Raw genomic sequence first — 22103 nt, 5'->3', positions numbered from 1 at the left:
TTGTTGCAATCCTGGGACCAGCTTCACTGAGAAGCAGGTCTTACTACATCAGAATTAAGGCATGGTAAGTATTTGCTCTTTGTCCTGGGAACATCTAGCTCTGTGCCAGGAAGTTCTGCCCCTTCTTGCTCCATCCAATCAGTACACTGAATTAACTCACACGAGGCTGGTCCCTACAGTTTCTGAAAGCAAGAACCGAGGAAGAGAGAGGAGTAAGGCTGTTTTTCTGAGTACTTCCAGTTGGTTCTGATTATGCTCACCAGTGACCCAGTCAACACTGGTTTAAACTAAGCTGCCCCAATTCTACCCTCTTTGTGCCTCCAGCTGCCTGACTGTGCTCTGTCCCTTGCACCAACAATTAGCTATAAAAAGAATGAGTTCCTTGAACCAAGACAGTAATTTGAGAATTATCAGCTGCTGCTTAATTACAAAGTCACCAGTCCTTATGCTCCCCTAAGGTTGTTTGTTCATTGTGACAGATACCCAAAGGAGAAATGCTTCCCTGGTGGAAGTCTAAGGCCTGTCATCCTGCCAAACGATGCAATCAAACTTCTTTCTCTGCTGTTTAATGGCTAATTTAGGAAGTCAGAGTGTTCTTATTTTCAAGTCTCCTATGAGAAGCAGTGAGACTTAATTTAAAGACATCTTGTTCAGTCAGAAGCCTCTAAATGGCCATTGATTGTTTTTCCTCAGTTGGATGTGTCAGTCTCTTCAGAAGCAGAAACTGATAATTGTGCTTTATCCCTGTTGCTAGACAGGCTACAGGGCTGATGTCAGCATTGCTAGATGAGAGTTTGAACAAGTCAAGTCTGAACTCCCAGGCTCCTGAGAACCAGGAGTGCCACTGGATTGTTAAGGAGCTTAGTTAGCAGCATCTGCAGGGCCCCTGGAGAATCGCCTCAGCAATACTCTCAGCTATGGCCATTTTGCAGTAGCTGCAGAGATCAGCCACAGAGACCTGCAGAAGCACCCTCCGATTTTCTTCTTGCTAGATGCAGGTCCTGCTGTAAGCCCAGCTGCACAAGGCAACTGGCAGAGGTGGAAGCAACTGCACAAATGATCCAGGCATTGTCCTCTCCTAGTTCTGAAGAGGGACCACAGGGCTACACAGACTCCAGGAGAACATGGGTGGAGAGCAAAAGAACACTTCTAGACAGACTATCAGATACTGCTCTGGGCTGCACCTCTCAGGAAGTGCTGAGCAAAGCCATGAGAATGCAAAGCAGGAGCACCGGGGCTACAGACACAGCAGGACAGCTTTTGTGAGTAGGGCATCAGCACTGTTCTATGAGAACCCAAACAGGACTGGGATGCTGCCCAGAGAGCATTTCTTTACATTCCTCTGTTGAAATGCCAGGTTATAAAAGCGCCTTACAAAGGGCAGTGCTAGAGGAAAGCAGGACTCCTCTCACCAAGTTTGTGAATAATTCTGGCTTTAAAATCCAAAGCTACGAGGAGGCACCAAATGAAAGCTTTTCTTTTGTGTCCTGGTGTTTTGCAAGGTGATCCAAGTGCCCTAAGTGGAGACAATGAGGAATTTTGCTTCAAAAGTGCACTTCTGACCCTGGCTTATGTATTCTGAACTGTTCTCATTTATTTGTGGTTTTGGGGTACAAATGACCGTGCTTGATTCATGTTGATCACCCACATGCCATGTCTTCTTGCCAGCTTTCTGCTTCCACAAGAGACACGTGGAATCCCAAGTCAACAGGCTAAATATTTCTCTGCCAGCTTTACAGACCAGACAGAGCACAGGTGTTTTGAACTCCCATCTATGCTTCCAAAGAAGTTGCTCGTTTGTGAGAATTAGGATGGATAGCCTACTCATTGCACTGCAGCTGAATTTGTTGCAGAGAGCCACTGCCAAACTATCAGTCTCAGAGGAAAAATCAGCTGCAGAAGCAGCCTTAAGTACAGCTTTTGCTTGTCTTGCTTAGAGGAGATTTCAACAAAATTAAACCAGAACAAGATCCCCAGGAATGAAAAGGACAACTGCATGGGAAAACTTCAGCATCATCTGCCTGCTACAGATGATGCATTGGATATCTCTTGCTTGCTTCACGGGGCGTTGAACAGCAGCACTGGTGAGTGCAGAGCTTGTTGGCTCTGCCAGCCTGACACATCCTGGAAAGGAAATGCCTCTGAACAGAGGAGATCCTGCTGTCTACCAGAGAGAACATTTACTCCAGACCAGACCAGAAATAATTAACAGATTATTTTCTATTCATAAGCAAACCCTGCTAGAATCCAGCTAGCTTCATCCCATTTAATCTCTTTAAAGACTAAGTAAATTCATCCACATATAACTCCACTGAAATTATGACCCAAACTCCAACCCTCATCAATTCTTTTCACAGGGAGAAAATTGGTTCTGCTAGACAATCATCCATTGCTGGTGCCAGTTTGGAACAGAGGACTTGGCAATGGCTGTAGCATCCACTGGACCTGCCTAAGCAAGACATCTTTGTGAGTCTGAAAACGTCTTCCTAAGCTTCACAAATCTGCTATTTTATAGCATTGCTGCAAAGAAACTTTCTTTTGAGACCAGACATCATCTTCATTTGTTTTTTCCTCCCTAGTATCACAACAATAACAGGCAGTCACTTCTGAGTCATTTATCTCAGCACCTTTGAAGCATGGATGCCATCACAGACATTAACATGTTTTCTGAAGCAGAGATACATTACATTAGCAACCTCCAGCAATAAGTAAGGTGACACAACATCACTCATGTAATTTGAACTGTTCCCCTGGGTTTCCAGCAGACAGCAGACTCATTCTACATCTGTACTCCTTTGAGGGCTGATGCTGACTCACATGCTGTATACAGTCAGGATCTGCATCCACTCTCACACCCAGGAAGAGGGGACAGTGGTCAGACATTCCCCTCACAGAAAGAGGGGACAGTTTTCAGAAACATCTGGCATATAGGGGATGCCTCTGTTACATATACTGTCAGACCTTCAAAATCCCAAAGTGCCTGTGGTAGTTTAAGGCTTATTGGAATATTCAAATAAAAGAAATCAGCACTTTCCTGAAAGCTCAGTGCAGAATCTAAGTAAATTAGATCACTGGATGTAAAAGAATAAAGTCTATATCATTCATTGGTTTGCTAAGAGGTATAAAAGCCAATGTATAAAGAATTTCCTCCTCTTGACTCTTGAGCGCTGGCTCTGTTTGCTGTTCCATTGCTCCTCTCTAACTCCTGCACTATTTTCCAGAGAACACATCAGTCTTGCTGGTTGTTTTCTGCCTGGGGACAGAGAGGGTGGTGTTGGCCCCTTCTGGGCTTTCTTTGGCTGGGGGGAAGGCTGGGTTTCTGTATTATTTCTAAATTGTATATAATTGTAAACACACATAAATATATTGTGTATATATGCTTGTAAAATAGCTTTACTGTAAATACAGCTTCATCTGACTTCCAAGCTGTCTGAGCTGCTCTGGTAAATTTTAACTGGGGGGGAGGAAGTTCCTACCCATCATAGCACCCAAGACAATGCCCACTTCAGAAGACCTGCAGCTTTATTTGTCTCTAAATGGAAAGGAAAATCAAAAATGTTTCTATAAATATATGAATGGCAAGAGAAGGGCCAAGGACAACCTTCAGTCCTTATTAGATAGAGAGGGGAACAGAGTGACAAAGGATGAGGAAAAGGCAGAGGTGCTTAACACCTTCTTTGCCTCAATCTTCAATAGTGGGACAGGTTGTCTCCAGGACAACTGGACTCCTGAAGTGGGGGATGGAGTCAGGCTCCAGTATAGACCCCCTGTTATCCATGAGGAAGAAGTAAGGGACCTCCTGAGACACTTGGATCCTCACAAGTCCATGGCATCCACCCTAGGGTGCTGAGAGAGCTGGCAGCTGAGCTGGCCAAGCCACTCTCCATCATTTACCAACAGTCCTGGCTCACTGGAGAGGTCCCCGGAGACTGGAAGCTGCCAATGTGATCCCATTCACAAGAAGGGTTGAAAGGAGGAGCCAGAAAACTACAGAGCTGTCAGCCTGACCTCAGTGCCAGGCAAGGTAATGGAACAGGTCATCTTGAGTGCCATCACACAGCACCTACAGGATGGCCAAGGGATCAGGCCCAGCCAGCAGGGGTTTAGGAAGGGCAGGTCCTGTCTCACCAACCTGATCTCCTTTTATGATCAGATTCCTGCCTGGTGAGCGTGGGGCAGGCTGTGGATGTAGTCTACCTGGACTGCAGCAAAGCCTTTGACACTGTCTGCCACAACAAGTTCCTAGCCAAGCTGGCAGCTCATGTCTTGGACAGATTCACTGTGTGCTGGGTCAGGAACTGGCTGGATAGCAGAGCCCAGAGAATGGTGGTGAATGGTGCCACATCCAGTTGGCAGCTGTCACTAGTGGTGTGCCCCAAGGCTCAGTGCTGGGCCCAGTCCTGTTCGGTATCTTTATTCATGATCTGGACGAGGGGATTGAGTCCAGCATCAGTAAGTTTGCAGATGATGCACTTAGTTTGCACTTAGTGCCATGGTCTAGTTGACTGGATAGGGCTGGGTGCTAGGTTGGACTGGACGATCTTCGAGGTCTCTTCCAACCTGGTTGATTCTATGATTCTATGACACCAAGCTAGGAGCAGGTGTTGATCTGCTGGAAGGTAGCAGAGCCCTACAGAGGGACCTAGACAGGCTGGATAGGTGGGCAGAGGACAATGGGATGAGATTGAACAAGGCCAAGTGCAGGGTTCTGCACTTTGGCCACAACAACCCCAAGCAGTGCTACAGGCTGGGGACACTGGCTAGAGAGCAGGCAGGAAGAAAGGGACCTGGGGGTGCTGGTAGATAGTAGGCTGAAAATGAGCCAGCAGTGTGCCCAGGTGGCCAAGAGAGCCAATGGCATCCTGGGCTGGCTCAGGAACAGTGTGGCCAGCAGGACAAGGGAGGTTCTTCTTCCCCTGTACTCAGCACTGGTCAGGCCACACCTTGAGTGCTGTGTCCAGTTCTGGGCTCTTTAATTCAAGAGAGATGTTGAGGTGCTGGAAGGTGTCCAGAGAAGGGTGACAAAGCTGGTGAGGGGCCTGGAACACAAACCTTATGAGGAGAGGCTGAGGGAGCTGGGGGTGTTTAGCCTGGAGAAGAGGAGGCTCAGGGCAGAGCTCATTGCTGTCTACAACTACCTGAAGGGAGGCTGTAGCCAGGTGGGGTTGGGCTCTTCTGCCAGGCAAGCAGCAACAGAACAAGGGGGACACAGTCTCAAGTTGTGCCAGGGGAGGTCTAGGCTGGATGTTAGGAAGAAGTTCTTCCCAGAGAGAGTGATTGGCATCGGAATGGGCTGCCCAGGGAGGTGGTGGAGTCGCCGTCCCTGGAGGTATTCAAGAAAAGCCTGGATGAGGCACTTAGTGCCATGGTCTGGTTGACTGGATAGGGCTGGGGGATAGGTTGGACTGGATGATCCTGGTGGTCCCTTCCAACCTGGTTGATTCTATGATAAACCTTTGAAAATGTAATCACCTAACTGCCAACTCATGGTCATTAATTTGCAACCATTGCAGGTCAGGCTGTTTGGGCCTCTGAGCAACCTGCTCTAGATGCATTGTCCCTGCTGACTGCAGAGAGGTTGGAACAGATGACCTTTCTAGGTCCTTTGCCACACAAAACATCCCATGGAATACTCCAGCAGACCTTTGTTACATATTCACAGGTGAGAGCATCCTTAACTTAGTATCAATGCAGCAGTGGTTTTCAGTTCCCACTGCAGGCTGCACTGAGCAGTGCTATGCACCTTCAAGCCCGGCAAACTGATCCATGCCTTCTTTCTTCTTGGGCCACCACCTGTCTGTACAGCCACGCTGCTCAGCATCTGGACCCCCACAGCACTGAAAGAGATTGTAATGAAGATGGAGTTCCTGGTTTTCAATAAAAGCACCAGAAGTGGTAAAAGGTCAACAAGATTTACTCTGGTGCTGGCTTAGCAATTGTTTGTTACTCAAATGACAAAGGTTCCACACGTACAAAGCATAGGCAGTGATCAATGCCTGTTTTTCAGGCAAGTCTTGGCATTTCCATCATTTCTCCAAGCGAAAAGCCTTGAGCTTCACTTAGTGGGAGCAGTGGGGGCTCAGAAATAATCATAGACGTATTTTAAACCCCATCCCTCAGCTTCTTGCTCTTTATGAGCCATTTGAAATGTCAACATGCTGGGTCACAGTTTTGCACAACAGCTACAAAAAGGCAACGCTATCAAAGCCTTAACCCTGCCTCTTCCGGGACGGTCCCCGAGTCAGCCACCAGAGTGCAGGTCCAAAAAGACCTTCAAGAAGATTTGTTTTACTTTTTCTAGTTGCTTTACTTTATACAGCTTCCAGATCTCTAAACATTCTCTAGCCGACCTGTCGACCACTACAGAGCAAATGTAACAAAAAGGACTGCTTTTATTAATGACCCTCAGCCCTTTGAATTCATTCTAAACCCTGCATCGTCTCATGCCAGGAGCTGCAAATCACTGATACATTGCAGCTGTCTACATTCAGGGACACGAAGGCCATCACCAGCCATTCCAGGAGTGCATTCCAGAATTCCATCACCCATGCAGGCTGAGCACTCCCAAACTGTTTACTAAGATCATCAGTGTTCTGTAGAAAGAATCCTGTGAACTGGCTCCTTCAGGAGGGTTCATGTAGCTGCTTATGGGCCAGGAAAAGCGTTCATAGCACAAACAGCCCAGCTGAAGCTGCAGTCCCATCAAACACAACTTTTCTATTTACCATTTCCTGGGCTTCACTTTGCACACCAGGCCCACTGGGGCCTGAGAATCCTACCTGCTTCCCGAAAAATAGAACCCCAACTATGAACACCACTGCTGACTTCTCCTGAGCTGAGACTTCCACAGCACATCGCAAACCTCTAAAGTATTGTGTCACAGTGGCTTGCTGGTGCGCAGGGGAGCAGAAACTTCAGATATTTAAGAGTCTAACTAGTTTTGGTTATGTGGAATGCCTGACCATGATTTTAGCTACAGCTGGACTTCTGGCGTAGCACACCACCAGGCGTCACAGAGCAATTCAGTGGGAGAGATGGAAATAGCATGCAGCTATGGCACTTCTCTGGCTCCATTCTGACCAAACAACTGTGTGGCTTCCCAGCTTGCTGCTTATAAAAATGCACCAGCTGCTGTAGCCTGCATCTGCAGCTGTCCTCCAACTGCTTTAGTGCATCTTCCTTCACACTCTGGCTCAGCTGAAAAGGCCTTGCGGGGAAGAGTATGACAGAGAAGCTGTGCTAGTTTGAAGCAGGCTAGAATGTTTTGGTAAGAAAAAGTAGATAATTGGCTATGAAAAGAAAACAATGGTGATGTCTCCTTCCCTCAGAGTCTTGCTGAAGAAGAATGTAAACATTAGATAACACTTTTTGCCATTTTGTCTTCATCTCTCGGGCTGGGCTTTGACTGAGCTGCATCTCCCTAACATCTCCTGCCACTCGCCTTTGCTTCTTAACCTCTTGGCTGAACCTCTTTTCTTCCTAGGACTGGGGTAAGGTTGAGAGGGGCAGGGGGATGGTGCAGGGGTGGTTGGGAGCCCCTCCTGGGGACTCAGGTTTCTGGGAGGGGAGTTGTGCTTCTGTATTATTTTTACTTTGTCTATTTCTGTCTATAACTGTATATACTGTAAATAGCTGTTTGTATATTGTGCTAGCTGTAAATAAATAGCTTCATTTATATTCCCAGAGTCCGGCTGAGTTAGCTGGGGTAGCTTCTAAAGTGTGGGGGGACGGGGTACACCCAAACCACCACAGAAGCTAAGAAGCAGGGAGACTTTGGGCCTTGCAGCCTTCTCTGCAGAGCAGGGAGCAAAGAACTCCAGTGCTCCATGCCCATTCACTGAGCTTCCTCCGAGATGCACAGAGCCTGCCTGCCGAGCAGATGTGAAAAGAAAACTACAAGATCACAGAAACCACTTTCAAAAGCCAACACTACTCTCATCATGTACCTCAGTGGCCACCTATGTGCTGTTATTGTCCCACAAAGCACCATGTCCAATATCTGGCCTACAGAACAGCTTTAATTCTCTGTCCCAGATGGCAGCTGAACACCCCCTGCTTCTCAGCTAGCAAACAAACCCATTAAGCACCAGTGGAGAAGTCTACTGATATTGCAATGACTATGGAAGCTATAAAGACGACAGTTACCCAAAGGTCTTTGTCATTATGCAGCTCCTAGTGCAATAGGAAAATCATCTTACGTGAGCAACTGGTCGTGAGGATCTTCTTCCTTGCTCCCAAGTCTCTCTGTTGCACATCAAGCTTTAACTAAATGGCTATGAATGATAGCAGGGACACAGTTCTGGACTGAATACTCTATGAACTTCTCCCAAATTAACCAAGCAATTTTCTCAATCCTCCAAAGGGATTTGCTGACCTGTTGTGCTCTGTGATGTACACATCTCAGCATTCTATTGTATCTCTAGTAGCTTCTGTGGTTAACCAAGTACAAGTTGCAGCGTTTCTAGCCACTAATCCATACCTTTCACACAGTGAAAGCTTGGACTTTAAGTAACAGCCTCCAGTTTCACTGGTGATGGCTCCAAGTAACAGAAGTGAAAAGCCCCTGACTCTTCTCTTTGCCACAGGCTCTGTAGACACAGTGGAACTGAGGCACTGCAGCAGCACTGCTTGTGAAGGCCTTCTCATGAATGGTCCGTGCTGGAATTGAAGAGCAGCAACCCCAGTTGTCTTTGTCCTGCCAGCAGTGTCAAGCAACCAGCTTTCTTGTAAGCCTGTTCTTATAAGGGAAAATAAATCCTTGCCAGGATAAAATTATTGTCTTCTTTCTGCCAAGCCCTTTTGAAACACTGCAGCAAAGCCTATAAACCAACCCTAGCCTAGCTCCAATTTGCTTGATGATGATCCACAGCTACCAAAACTTCTAAGTGTCCTACTTATCCCCAACACAACTGACGTGATTACTCCATGCCCTCACTTGCTCAGTCATTCCATACACCTTCAGCTGTACATACATATGCATGGTAGGTGTAGGTACCTCTATACCTCTACATAGGCACACAATGAGATGCACGTACAGGCGTCCCCATCCTGTCAGTCATCACTGTCACTGCAGTACAGGACTCTCAAAACCCAGTAGCCTGAGAGACAAAAAGACTAATTTCACTGCAGGAAGAATAACACATGGCAAGCAAATTTAAGCCCTCCCAAAATGAGGAGAGCAAATAACTTAGTAACTACTAAGAACAATAAAGCCTCTAGAAAAGAGTCAGGAACAGTTCCTTACTAAAAGCCACAAAATGCAGATGCATCCTCACAGCACAGAGAAATGGCAGAGGGGCCCGGAGCAGCACCTGAGCTAACTGCAGTCTGTTTCAACCAGACCAGCTGCGATGACTGGTACCTGAGGTTAACTTTGTTAGGAACACCAGGTGCCTCTTCAAATTCCTCCTGCTTCCACTGTCTCCTCATCTGTGCTCCCACTCTGAGCTCTGGTCTCTCACCACTGGGCATGCATTACATATGTGAAGCCTTCAGGAGTTTCTAAGCTTTGCATCTCTGACAGCTGAACAAACAGGAGCTGGCAGGTGGCATTTTCAAGTATGCTCTGTGATGACTGCTCCCAGGGAACTTGACAGGAGAACTAGCTGCAAGCTGAGGACTGGTGACTTTAAAATCCAAACCATCATTTTCAAACACTATACCTCTTATGCAGTAATTACATCCCCCTTTAACTCTTCCCTCACATACCTGGTCCCTTTCATACCCACTGAATGGCTTCTCCATCGTTATGAGGACATGTTAGCAGCAAGGGTAAAGGGACAGCACAGAGAAGACAAATTACTCCTTTAATTGCCATGGGGAGCAGTGACTTCCTATTTACAAACATCCAGATGGCTTTGCAAGTTACCTGACGATGTGAGTTACACTTTCTTCTTAAAAGGAAGCTGGATGTCCACCATCTCTATCATATCAAATCAAATTTCCCTCAGTCTCTTCTTGCTACATCATGAAACTCACTCCAGCTTCAAACAAGTATTTTGGCAGATACCAAGCTGTAAACTGGCTTTCTCCAATGACCAACTCCCTATTAGCAGAGAACGAGGATCTCGGGAGCACTGTGAATAACACAATAGCCTGGGCAGCTGGGGGTTTGGTGCCTGGAAACCTGTTAATTCATTAAGTGACATTTGGTTTGGAAGAGCCTGGACTCTGCCTGGAATGAGAGACAGGGCAGAGTGATACTCCTGAGGATGGCCACTTTCTTTGAAACCAGAGTGGTCTCTGGACTAGAAACCCACAGCAACAGCCCTACACAAATAGAGCTGATTGCAGAATACAGAAACATCACAGCGACTCCATTGAGAGCTTTAATTCCAAAGGGCCACCAACCCTGAAGGAACAAACTGTGAGGCAGGCTGACTCTCAAGTACACAATTAAGCCTGCCAAGTTCTGACTCCAGGACATGCTGTTTAATATTGAAAAGCCTGTCAGGGATGTGGGGTTTGTATCACAATGCTTTGGGCTTGCTTCCTCATAGAAATATCAAACCATTTAGCTGATACAAGGAACGTGTTATTTATACTCCTTTGGCAGCAGTTTGGATGCTAGGTGGGATACTGCCCCTCCCCTCTACTGGAACAGTCTTTCCTGGCCTTTATGGGTTTAAATTGGTGAGGGGAGCTGAGCGTTCCAGATGGAATTTACTCAGTAATTCTATTAAGAGCTTTCCTGCACAGAAATTAATGTTCTCATCTCACTCAATACTCATCCTATTCATTATTTAAAACAGAAGACCTAATCTCTCCCTATACTAAGTTTCCTCAAAGGATTTTCTATTAGTTTCAAGGAATTAAAAAGATTTACCTTCAACACTTTGGTGTTTGCAGAGCTATAAAACTCAGGGGCCTGCAGTCGGGCCATTCCTGGAATGTTTGAGGAAGGGGGTGTCAACTGAAAGTCACAGAGCCCTCAGAAGAGGCCCTTAACTGCTGTTCATCACTATTTTGAAGGTCACATTTCAAGGAACCATTCAGCGTTAGCCAAGGCAGCTTCTGCAGGTTCTCTGGGCTGGGTCATTCACTTGGCTTTAAGCAGCAGCTGCCCCAGAAGGCCTCAGAACTGGTATCATGAGTAAACATTTCCCACCACAGGTGCTTGCACTAAACAAAAGCTCAAGCACCACAGCTGTAGCTCCACGCTGGAAGAAACAAACCATGCTAGAAAAGCTGCCCTCATGCCATGGAAGGGAAAGCCTGTTATTCCTCAGTGGACTTGGATGAATCACACCAAAGCCAGCTGTGCTGGGCCTACAGCATGATGCCACACTAAAGCAGATCAAGGCAGTTCAGTCACCCATCTCTGACAGTGAGCAGAGGAAGGTGTCCCAAGGAAGACGTAAACATGCACAAATCTGCCAAGGAGAACTTTCTGCCTAAATCTAGGCTGCCACACTGGGCTGTTCAGACAGAACATCAGTGCTCATACTCTTCAAACCAGAGACCACACTTAGGCTAGCATCTGATACTCACCTGCAACATCTTTTTAGGGACCAACAGTTATGTGCACAGTGATAGACCCAAAGCTGAGGCCTAGACTGCTATGAGCAGTGATGCTGAGCTGGGCAAGCACTCACCATGGGTCCTGCACACACCTGGGGAGTGAGCTGAGCCAGCACCCCAAGCAACCAGCAGGCTGGAGAGAGGTAGAACACAAACCTCAATTCTCACAGCTCACTTCTGAGGGCTTCAAAGGAGATATTTGTCTCCCAGGTTCTTCATTTAGAAGCCCTTTCAGAATCTGGTGTGCTCCTGGGGACATTTAAAAGAGAAACATGTTCATGAACAGAGCCATGACAGAACCTCAAGGGACCATGAAGCTCCTGTGATAAAAGACAGCGGTTGGACAAAGGGGCTGAGGAGCAGAGTGGTGCTGGAGTGCTGTACTTGGATGTGAAATTCCACAGCTGCACATCTCTGTGCAGTCCTTCAGCCAGCCACAGACACACATGCATGTGTGTGCTGAGAGACAAACCCTGTACTGATGCAGGCTCTGGGCAAATTTGTGGTGTCAGTGGGTTTGTGACAGACAGAAATGCACAGTTTGGAAGATGGCTCTGAGGTCTGAGAAAAGGAACTCTCCTCCCTACCCATGAATTTTGCTCCCAGTGTCACGCATAACTGCGCAGTGAGTGGGAAGAAAGGACATTAATACTTACAAAATAAACCTCTAGAAATCTCTGAAATAGAATGATCACCTGCAGGGACAACAAACAGAAAAAAGGTGGTCAAAAAACTCCCGAAGAAGATTCTAAAGAGAAAGCCAGCACCTTAAAAAGAGACACTCTGGCAGCTGGGACATAGGGAAAGGAACTGCTTGTGAAACAAAAGACCCTTTGAAGCGCTTACATGAAACTTTCTTTCCTTAAAGCATTAAAGATCTACTAAATCAGTCCAAAGAAAGACAACAGCGAGTCTGAGCAAAGGGCCAGATGCTTGACTGGAAGTCCTGACCATTGCACCTTACAGCTGATTTTGCACCTGTGGAGAGGCTTTACGTGGGGCAGCAGCTGTTAGGATTTATCCCTGCCCTCTAAAAATCAGAGTCCTCAGAGCAAAGGTGCCAAGAAGCAGATTTTAATGAAAATGAAAACAGAGTGATCTTTTGTGAACAATTTTTAACATTCAGTTTCTGTCAAATAATTAATTTTACAAAATTCTGACTATCAAATGAATGAGAACAGATGCAGAGAGCTTATGGGGCTGAAGGTATCACCTGTGGTGCACACCTCTTCTGGGCCGTTTGCTAAGAACATCCCATCCACAAGAGCTGACTAGGGATGTACTCCAGAAACAAGTTCCTGTCAGAAAATGCTTTTTCATAACTGAAACACTTTGTAAATACATTCTAGCTGGGGAAAAAAAGCCCCTGAGCCTGAGACCAGCTTCCTAGCATGACACTTGTGGATCCCATACCCCAAACACACATTAGGAAGACTGCCGAGATCTGCTGATGTTAGACCTTCCTAACTGCTCCTGTTTGCCTGATGGTCTGTGCAGAGACAGGGAGTAATGGACTGGCTCAGGATTTGTGGATAAACTCCACTGGAAAGTAAAGATCACTACAAACCTCACCTTGTGCTCCAGGGGCTTCTTCACAATCCAGAGACAGCAAGCAAGCTCTCCAGGCAATCTGCCAAAACAGCCAGGCCACCTGCACACCCCTCACCTTGTGCAGAGAGAAGCCCTACCTGACTGACAGCAGCCACAACACTCAGAGTGCTCAAAAAAAAAAAGCACAGAGAAAGTGTGTTTAACTGAATGAAGAACGTTGCAAAGTGAGATTAAGAAGCTGCTCAGAATTACTGAAGCCTTCCACCATATGATGAGAATAACTTTTTGGGGTTTTTAATTTACAAGGCATGTTTGGCTTCAGCAGCTTATCAAGAAAGCACTGCAGGCTGCCAGCAACAGAACCCTCACTAAATCTGCTGCTCTGTTTCTCTCTTCCAAAGACATGTTTAAAGATGCAGTTCCCATTCCATCAATGGCCTCTTTGGTTATAGGTCAATGTACTAATTTTTGTAAAATTGTTGTGTTGTAAAGAGATCTTGAGGAGCTGCTGCCCCCAGGAAATGCTGAGCAGCTAGTGTGAAGTCAATGTAATTCCTTGTAAGGTTCACTGCGACTGATACAGCAGCAGAGTCCAAAACTAGGGCATCACTATTTGACTGCGCCAGAAACAGCACAGTGAAGACCGCTCATTAACTTGTGCAGAGAAACCAGAGGGCACGGCTTGGTTTGAGATGGGTGGCAAGTCTTAGAAAGGAAGGACACAAGGGTTAGGTGATGGACTGGGCACTGGCTGCGTGGCCTCATGCACCTGGCCACTACTGCCCAGGCATCACGAGTCAGCAACAAGCATCAGCTCCTGCTGACCCAAGCTGGAGCCATCGAGGCAGACCTTCTATGCTCTCTGAATTAACTTCAGACCAGAGTGAGAGCTACATGCTAAGAGTTATTTCCAGCTCACCATTATGAATTTACTAAATTGCAGTCACACAAAGTTCCAAAGCCCAAGCCTTCCCAAACCGTTCTGTCATTTCTGGGCAGCTGAGAAGTGCTGTACATCACCTTCTGTGTCACAAGTGAAACCTGTCTCGCTCCCTCGGTGCTGAGATGAAATACATTCATATGGGATGCTATTCTTAATATCAAATTCTTAGCTGTTCCTTCAGGTAGTTCACAGACATGATTTTGTATGGGAAAGTTTCAGCTGTTTAACCATCTCTCTTCTCAGCTATATTTTTTCAAGAGCAATGCTTCAAAGTTTGAGAGGAGTTTTTAAAAATTCAGTTCAATATTCATTTCAAGTCAAAACCAGACAAGTCCTAAGGCTCATCTCACTGAAATTAAAAAGGTAAGCTGGCTAATTTCAGAGGACTCTGGATAAGGCATTTTGTTAGGGCAAATCTAGCCCTGGGCAGCCACTGCTGCATTAACCAACCAACTCTGGTAATAATGAAAGCATTTAAAACACTTCCCAGGACTCTTAAGATTCCTGGAAGGCCCAAGGGTGCTGGTTAAACTAAGCCCACAAAGACACTGCCTTTACAGGCACCTTTGATTTGGATGAGGGATTATCAGTTGCCTGGCCTTTGTCCACTGGCTGAATTTGCTGGGCCGTTCATAGAATCAACCAGGTTGGAAGAGACCACCAGGATCATCCAACCCAACCTATCCCCCAGCCCTATCCAGTCAGCCAGACCATGGCACTAAGTGCCTCATCCAGTCTTTTCTTGAACACCTCCAGGAACGGCGACTCCACCACCTCCCTGGGCAGCCCATTCCAATGCCAATCACTCTCTCTGCCAACAACTTCCTCCTAACATCCAGCCTGAATCTGCCCTGGCACAGCTTGAGGCTGTGCCTCCTTGTTCTGTCCCTGGGTGCCTGGCAGAAGAGCCCAACCCCACCTGGCTACAGCCTCCCTGCAGGGAGCTGCAGCCAGCAATGAGCTCTGCCCTGAGCCTCCTCTGCTGCAGGCTGCACCCCCCCAGCTCCCTCGGCCTCTCCTCACAGGGCTCTGCTCCAGGCCCCTTCCCAGCCTTGCTGCCCTTCTTTGGACACCTTCCAGCACCTCAACATCTCTCTGCAATTCAGGAGCCCAGAACTGGACACAGCACTCAAGGTGTGGCCTGAGCAGTGCTGAGCACAGGGGCAGAATAACCTCCCTTGTCCTGCTGGCCACACTGTTCCTGATCCAAGCCAGGATGCCATTGGCTCTCTTGGCCACCTGGGCACACTGCTGCCTCCTGTTCAGCTATTATCTACCAGCACCCCCAGGTCCCTTTCTTCCTGCCTGCTCTCAGCCACTCTGTCCCCAGCCTGTAGCACTGCTTGGGGTTGTTGTGGCCAACAACAGTTCTCTGGTTCTGCTCAGGAAAACAGCACTACCATGGGCTCAGACAGGCAGCTCAGCATCTTCACTGAGCAAGAGATTATTCTCAAAATCCTCTGGCTAGGGTAGGGCACAACACCCAGAGGGAGCTGCTAGAATACTAGTATCTACCATGAAAGGCTTCCTCAAACCATGGCAACAGGTGGTTGGGTTTTGTTGCTTCTTGCTGCTGAGCACAAACTGTCACTTCAGGACTTCGATGGCAGCAATGAGAAGGTGGGTTTGATTCCTGACAAGGGTAGGAAATGGGAAAGCAGACAAACATTGGCTGAATGTTGTTGAAACCTTCATGGATTGGCTTGCTTCAGTTCTCCAAGCACCCTGCACTCCAGTTTCAGCCCCTAGTTCAGGCTCACCAGGATTATCAAAGCACCAGCTCTTTATTTTGTCCCTGCATGATCTGATTTCTACAGGAATATCTTCAATGGATGAGTTACAGACAGGAAGCCTTATTTCTAGCTACACCAGTCTGCTGCTTCTTGAAGCACACAGCAGCAATGTGTCTGATTGAGTATCTAATGCTATGAACCCACTGCTGACAGAAACCTATGCCAAGAAAACACAGAATTGTGAGGCAAAAAAGCTGTGCAGTGCCCCTCAGAAGAGCCCACAGCATCATTTACGTGCACTCTATGACATTTTTTTCATTGCTTTTCTTCCCCAGCTTAAACAGCTGCTTAGCTCTCTGCATTTACTCCACGGTGCTTGCTCAATAGAATACACAAGCTTCTCTTTGTCAAGAGAAAAAACACCTTTTCTCTATGCTGTGTTACACAAAATTCCACTTAATGTCTTTAGGGAATTGAAAAAACGATTTATGGGAGTCAAGCCTGGATATACAGAAGCCAGCAAATAACTATCTGAGCTTTAAAATGCATCCAAAATGCAGCTCTCTGCCATCAATAAGCGAACAAGAATAAACCACACCAACCCACCCCGGCAAAACTCCCAAGACATCACCTGCATTACCTCACGCCTATTTGCATGAAGGGTCCAGAGGCAGAGCAGTATAAGTAGGGAGCCACCAGCCATCCAGAGAGAACTTGGCAGCAGTTCAGCTGGATGCTGCCTGTGTCTGCAGCAGGGAAAGGGTACACGTGCAAACAGCTTTAAAGGACTGAACAAGCCTTTGGCAGATGCACCAAGCAAAAATCTGAAACTACAAACCAGGTAAGGCACCAAATATTTTCCTTTTTGCTGATTCTAACTTAGCTTCTAAAGACTGCTCTGAACATGTATGATACTCTTAGGGCTGTTATCCAAAGACTTGATCAGAAGTGAGAGAAGCCTGCCAAAGAGAGACATCATAAACTCATTCTCTCTTTACAAATGTGTAGAACTTTGTAAAATTGTGCCCGAGATAAACCATTTGTGTTCTGAAGGCATAATGAAGCTCAATGACTGCTATCCAGTGCTAAACATAGATTTCACTTCACTGAAGGAACTCTGCTTATTGCAAAATAAATCCATGTTAGTACTAGCTAGAAGAAATAGAAAAACACTTGTTACCTAGGCAAGAGGCAGTAAAGGACAGGACTGTTATAATGTCCTTGAGAAAATATGAGGTGCTCCCGCAGTGCAGGGAACCTGCCGACCGATGGAGCATTGCCATCGTACAATGGCAAGTGCACAGAGGGAGGGCTAAGTGAAACGTACAGAAACAGGCAGCAGAAACCGCCGGAGTATTGGAGCCGAGCGTTCATGCAAGGTGGAATGAAAGTGCTGCAAATCCCAGTGTGGCTTCAAAATGCATCCTTAGCAAAGGGAACTGCCTAGTGGAGACTGTTAGTGCAGGTAGATGTGTGTGTACCCTGTGGGAGGCAACAGCTAATAAAGTTCAAGAGAGAAATTCTTTTGCCTCTTGGCAGAAGGCAAAGCACAGTCCCTGCCTTTCAGGACTACCTGTGCATCAGGAAATCAGGTGTTGAAAATGTTCATATTTATTGTGCCAGAAAAATAAACAAGCTTTTAATGGTGAAGAATTTACAGATCCTTTAAAGAATATAAACTGAGACATTAGTAACAGAAGTGAAGAAGGACCCTCCCAGGCTTCATTCCCTACGGTAGTGCCACGCTCCTTCTGCAGTGTCTGGACTATTGCTATGACTGCTAGATCTATCAGCTCCATCCTCCTGCCTGTTGTTTTCTCTTCCATGGAGGCTGCAGGAACCCCTGTCCCACAATGCCATCGATTCAGCTGCCACTGCTACTCCTCTGCCTAACCTTGTCTGGTGTTTGTCCCAACGAGGGGCAGCCCCTTCTAAAGGAAAGTGAGAACATGAGAGGAAGTGCCCTCGATGACATCCTGCAGAGATCAGACAGCCTCATTCTTCAGTCTGTCCTCAAGAATGCTGAAGAGATGAATAAAGGTATAGATAACCCTGGGGACGTCCTCTGGTGACATGGGCATGGGACTCAGCTGAGATTAGACCCAGTGTATCCTTCCCAGGTTCTAATGCTTTCTGTTACTCACACTAGGGAGAGAGGAAGGACAGGAGGTCTGCTGCCAGACACTGACACAGAGCTCTCAAACGTGCCCTTCTCTGAGATCTGCCTGTCTGGGCAGCGCTGTGCCTTCACCAAGCAGCTGCTGCAGAGTAAGAAGGTACAAGCCTGTCACAGAAGGCTTGCCTGTTTAGCAAGTACTTCCCCAGGGAAGAGGAGCCATGGAGGACACTCCCCAGTTCTGGACCCTGCACCTAATTGTCAGTTGGAAGGGGGAGCACCACTGCCTCAACTCAGTCCAGCAGAGCTGGGCTTTGCAGCTAGAAGCCCAGGGATGCTGCAGCCTCCCTGCCTCCTGGCCTGCAAACACTCTGCTCTCACCGCAGGGGAAGCAAATCATACTCAGAGATCACACGGGGTGCTGCTACAAACAAGGAGCACAGAGCCCTTTCAGAGGGGAAGGGGCAGATGGCCCCATATACCCACAGACAGAGCCTTCCTCCCCGTTCAGGGGAACGCTGGGGGTCAGTCATGCTGATCCAAGACCTGACACACTAAAGACAGCTTCAGAATGAGCAGTGGTTAGTGGCTGGACATTCTGGGCTGATTTTCAATTGTCCACACTTCTACTTGCATCTCAGCCCTGTCCTTGCTGCATCCCATGGTGACTTCCAGCTCTTCCCCATACCCAGCTTCTGCAGCTGATTTCTGCCAGCTGGTCAGCATTTTTTGCTCACCTCCCTTTACCTGAGTTTGACAGACTTACCTGAATCAACACATTGGGCTTTGTTGTTGTCTTCCCATTTGGCTGCAGCTAGTTCCTAATGTATCCATGCTACAAAAATGTCAGAACTGTTATGACAGATGCCATTCAGTCAGATTCACGGTTAACTGTGCAATTAAATGGGCATATGAGCAACAGCTTATGATCTTGCACCACAGCACTCCACAAAGTCCCATATCAACTCCCTTAGTGAGGGCTGTGGGGGCTGACTAATGTTCCTCTTTTCCTCAAACAGAACCAAATGCCCCTCTGCCAGAATGGCTTTCCAAAAGACAGCACCCTGGGAAGAAAGACCTGAGTGATCTGGAGAAGAGACAGCACCCCGGGAAAAGAGATGCTGAGGAAGACACATCTTACAGAGACACTCAGAAGGGACAGTATCCAGGGAAAAGAGAGACAGATGACCTTGACAGCTATCTGGAGCTGAGAAAGCAACAACACCCTAGCAGAGGATGGCTGTTGGACCAGGATGCTGACACCCCTGCTGCACAGCCAATCTACCTGAATCAGCTAACCAAAAGGCAGCACCCAGGCAGGAGGTATCTGATGTCCAAGCACCAGCATCCTAGCCAAAGAGGCTGGAATGATGAAGTAGAACTAACTGAGCAATATGGTGAGAAACACCAGCACCCTGGCGAAAGGCCCAGGAATTCTGACAGCCCTGAGGATGCAGGCCCCTACAGCTTCCAGGAGCCCTTCACCTGTAACAAAGGCAGCTTGTTGCTTGACTTAGTAAAAGGTATTGGCAAAGACAGGGTAGAAGAAAAACGTCAGCACCCAGGAAAGAGATCAGCGTGGGAGAGTGAAATAGAGGAATAAGCAAATCATTGTGCACCACTGGCATCTGGTGAAGCAAACTGCCAGGTCACCACACTGCTGTTTACTCCCCTCTGGCTTCCTGCTGCTGACCTCTGCACCTACCTTTCAGTGCATCCATGTTCCCATTTCATTTAATGGCTCTGTCACACACTTAAAGGAACTAAAGGACTCTGTGGAATGGGACAGGCAAGTGCTGTGAGTCTTCACCTACCCAGCATTAGCAAGTTAAGAGTCCTCCTCATGGGCAGGCCCCAGCACGATCTCACTGCATGTATCTGATTTGCTGTTCCCAAACAGGCTCTTAAATCTGTCCTGACGTTGCTAAGTGCAAGAGCTGTAAGGTTCCCTCTCACAGCAGTGAAACCAGGAAATTAACAGAAACAAAAGAACAACATATACCAGCTATTTAAAAACAGAAATGGGCTAAGTTCTAAATTCTAAGTGATCCACCAAAAGCTGAACCCTTGTGCATTGAATCTGTCCAGAGTGAGCACTAACCAGATAGGAGCTGCTCCAGCTGCAACAGGTTAGCTGATTGACTTCATAGTTTGACTTGGAACTAGCTCATAAAACCCCTTTACATCAAAGAAACTGCACAGTGCAAAGGTTTAATGGAGGTGTTCAAAGCCAGGCTGGATGGGGCCTTCAACAACCTGGTCTAGGGGGGGTGTCCCTGCCCAACCCTTCCAACCCAACCCACTCTGATTCTATGATCCTAGAGCTTCTCAATCACAAGTTGTGAACCCAGCTGTGTACATTCCAGCACCTTGGACATTTCACAATGAAACAAGCAGACATCCCTTCCTTCCCCTAAGGTGTTCTGGCTTCTCTAGTCCTCTCAAAGAGTAATTTTCCTTCCCCTAGTCAGACCCACACAAGTATTCATTTGTTATGAATGATTCAATAAACATCAACAGTCAACTCTGGATGTCCTTATTCCTTGTGTGCACACTGTAGTGGAGTGAAAAACATAAAAGCAACCCAAGCTAAACAAAATAAATTAATTAATAGCAAAAGGTGTTGTTTTTTTTAACAGGCATACTCTTCTTGCATGCTGGTGGTCAGCATATGTTCATGTATAAAACTGGTTTGCTCCTGCAGTGGAAAAATGATTTGTACATAGACTGATTCCCTAGTTAAACCTACCTGTGTGACACACAAAATGATGCATCTGGGGCAAACCCACAGAAACCTTGTCACCTAGCTGCCAGGGAACTTTACCAGAGGTTTGATTTCCTGTTCACAAGTCCAAACAAGAGATTTACTGATTTTTGCAGTAAATGCAGTTACTGAGTGCCTTCAGTTATTCTCACCACTTCCTGTGCAAAGAGGCAGAGCAGCTGAGGTTTTTTAAACAAATGGTTTCCACTGATATTTATCCTTCTCACCACCATCGAAACACATCAAATGCCTTGAGTGTTCCTCTTAAATATGATTGTTTCCCCACTCCCTGCCTGACAGCACTTCCCCAGTTACAGAGCCAGTTTTTCCAGCTGTTTTCAATCCCTCTCTTACTGTTCTGTACCCTCTTCCACACACTTACCAGCCTTGACCTTTTTGCTAACCTACTGTAATTAGCATGGGCTGAGTGCTTCCAAGGGAGGTGGCCCAAACAAACCCCTTTATTACTACTTCTAATGACTCACTAATTGGAGAAAGTTTGAAGACATTATTCCTATGGCTAAAGTAGGGTCACTGCTGCCTGGTAACTCAGTTAACGTTCAGCAGCCAGCTGCACTCTTAAAGCACCAGTCAGGACGTAGCCATGACCAAAGCAGTCAAGTGGAGAAGCACTGCAGAGACACAAGGCTGGTGAGGTCTGGGCTGTACACAGACATCACATGAAAGATGCAGGCAGGGAAATCCTTCTGGTTTTAGGGAATGGACCTATCTGCATTGGGGTGCAGAAGTCCCATTTCCCTCTCAGCAAGGAGAAGCAGGAGCTCCTCACTCCTGCAGGGCAATCAGGAAGGAATCAGGTTGAACAGAGAGATCTCTGATAAAAACAGATGGGGAAGACCCTTGAGGAGACTGAGTTATCTACCTGCCTTGAGACTACTTTTTGATCTGTAAAGACCTATGGCTTACTTTCCTTGATGAAACCACTGTAGTTTAGAAGTCCCAAGAAGGAAGGACATGTGTCAGCTAGGGGCCAAGTCACTTTGATTACATGAGATGCTGCAGAGGCTGAAGGGCAGCAAAACAGCACTGAACTCTGATAAGATCACAGATTACATTGAGGTGCTGGAGCATGACACTGGCTCCTGACAGACATAAGGCATGTCAAATACCAGTGTAATGGAAGGGCCCTAGCCTAACAACAAAGGCAGGTCTTCAACTGATTCCAGCCCCTTTGGTTTGAACTGACAGGCAGTGATCCAGGCAAGAAAGCAGCATCTCACAGATACCCTGGTACAAGCAGCACTGAGTGACTGCAGGAACACATCCTCACCTACAGCTAACATGCACTGGGCCTGCCTCATGCTCCTGAGCTGGAAAGAGGGAAAACCAGACTTGGGCACATCAGCCAAATACTCCTGCAAAATGGGAAGGAGGTAAAGCAGGAGCCACTTTGCCATACCGAAGAAAGTTACATCATTGTCATATTCTCCCTTTAGTGGATATTCTAACAAACCA

The 22103-nt window shown here is 47.0% G+C and overlaps 2 protein-coding genes across 3 annotated transcripts in view; one reads left to right on the top strand and one right to left on the bottom strand.

Moving 5' to 3' along the window:
• Positions 1 to 22103, bottom strand: part of TMCC1 (transmembrane and coiled-coil domain family 1) — a 127071-nt gene that overhangs the window by 100813 nt on the left and 4155 nt on the right. The window lies entirely within an intron of this gene.
• On the top strand, positions 16480 to 20461 carry TRH (thyrotropin releasing hormone). Of its 2 annotated transcripts, none has more exons than XM_064156031.1 (3): positions 16480 to 16588; positions 17673 to 17787; positions 18883 to 20461. In XM_064156031.1, exons 2-3 carry the CDS (start codon positions 17697 to 17699, stop codon positions 19464 to 19466), a joined length of 675 nt encoding a protein of 224 aa, XP_064012101.1. In that variant the 5' UTR covers positions 16480 to 16588; positions 17673 to 17696; the 3' UTR covers positions 19467 to 20461. The 2 variants fall into 2 exon arrangements, with proteins under 2 accessions (XP_064012101.1, XP_064012100.1); XM_064156030.1 differs by having other exon boundaries at positions 17578 to 17787.

Source organism: Pogoniulus pusillus, chromosome 16 (genome assembly GCF_015220805.1).
Source record: "Pogoniulus pusillus isolate bPogPus1 chromosome 16, bPogPus1.pri, whole genome shotgun sequence".
Lineage (NCBI taxonomy): Eukaryota > Metazoa > Chordata > Aves > Piciformes > Lybiidae > Pogoniulus > Pogoniulus pusillus.
The sequence above is the reverse complement of the archived record's forward strand: the minus strand, read 5'-3'. Positions and strand labels throughout refer to the sequence as shown.

What these genes read in the sequence shown, in the direction of transcription:
- TRH (XM_064156030.1), top strand. Translation starts at nt 17,601, where the DNA reads ATGCCATCGATTCAGCTGCCACTGCTACTCCTCTGCCTAACCTTGTCT. An exon ending in TGCTGAAGAGATGAATAAAG is followed by an intron (nt 17,788 to 18,882) that starts GTATAGATAACC and finishes TTCCTCAAACAG; the next exon opens with AACCAAATGCCCCTCTGCCA.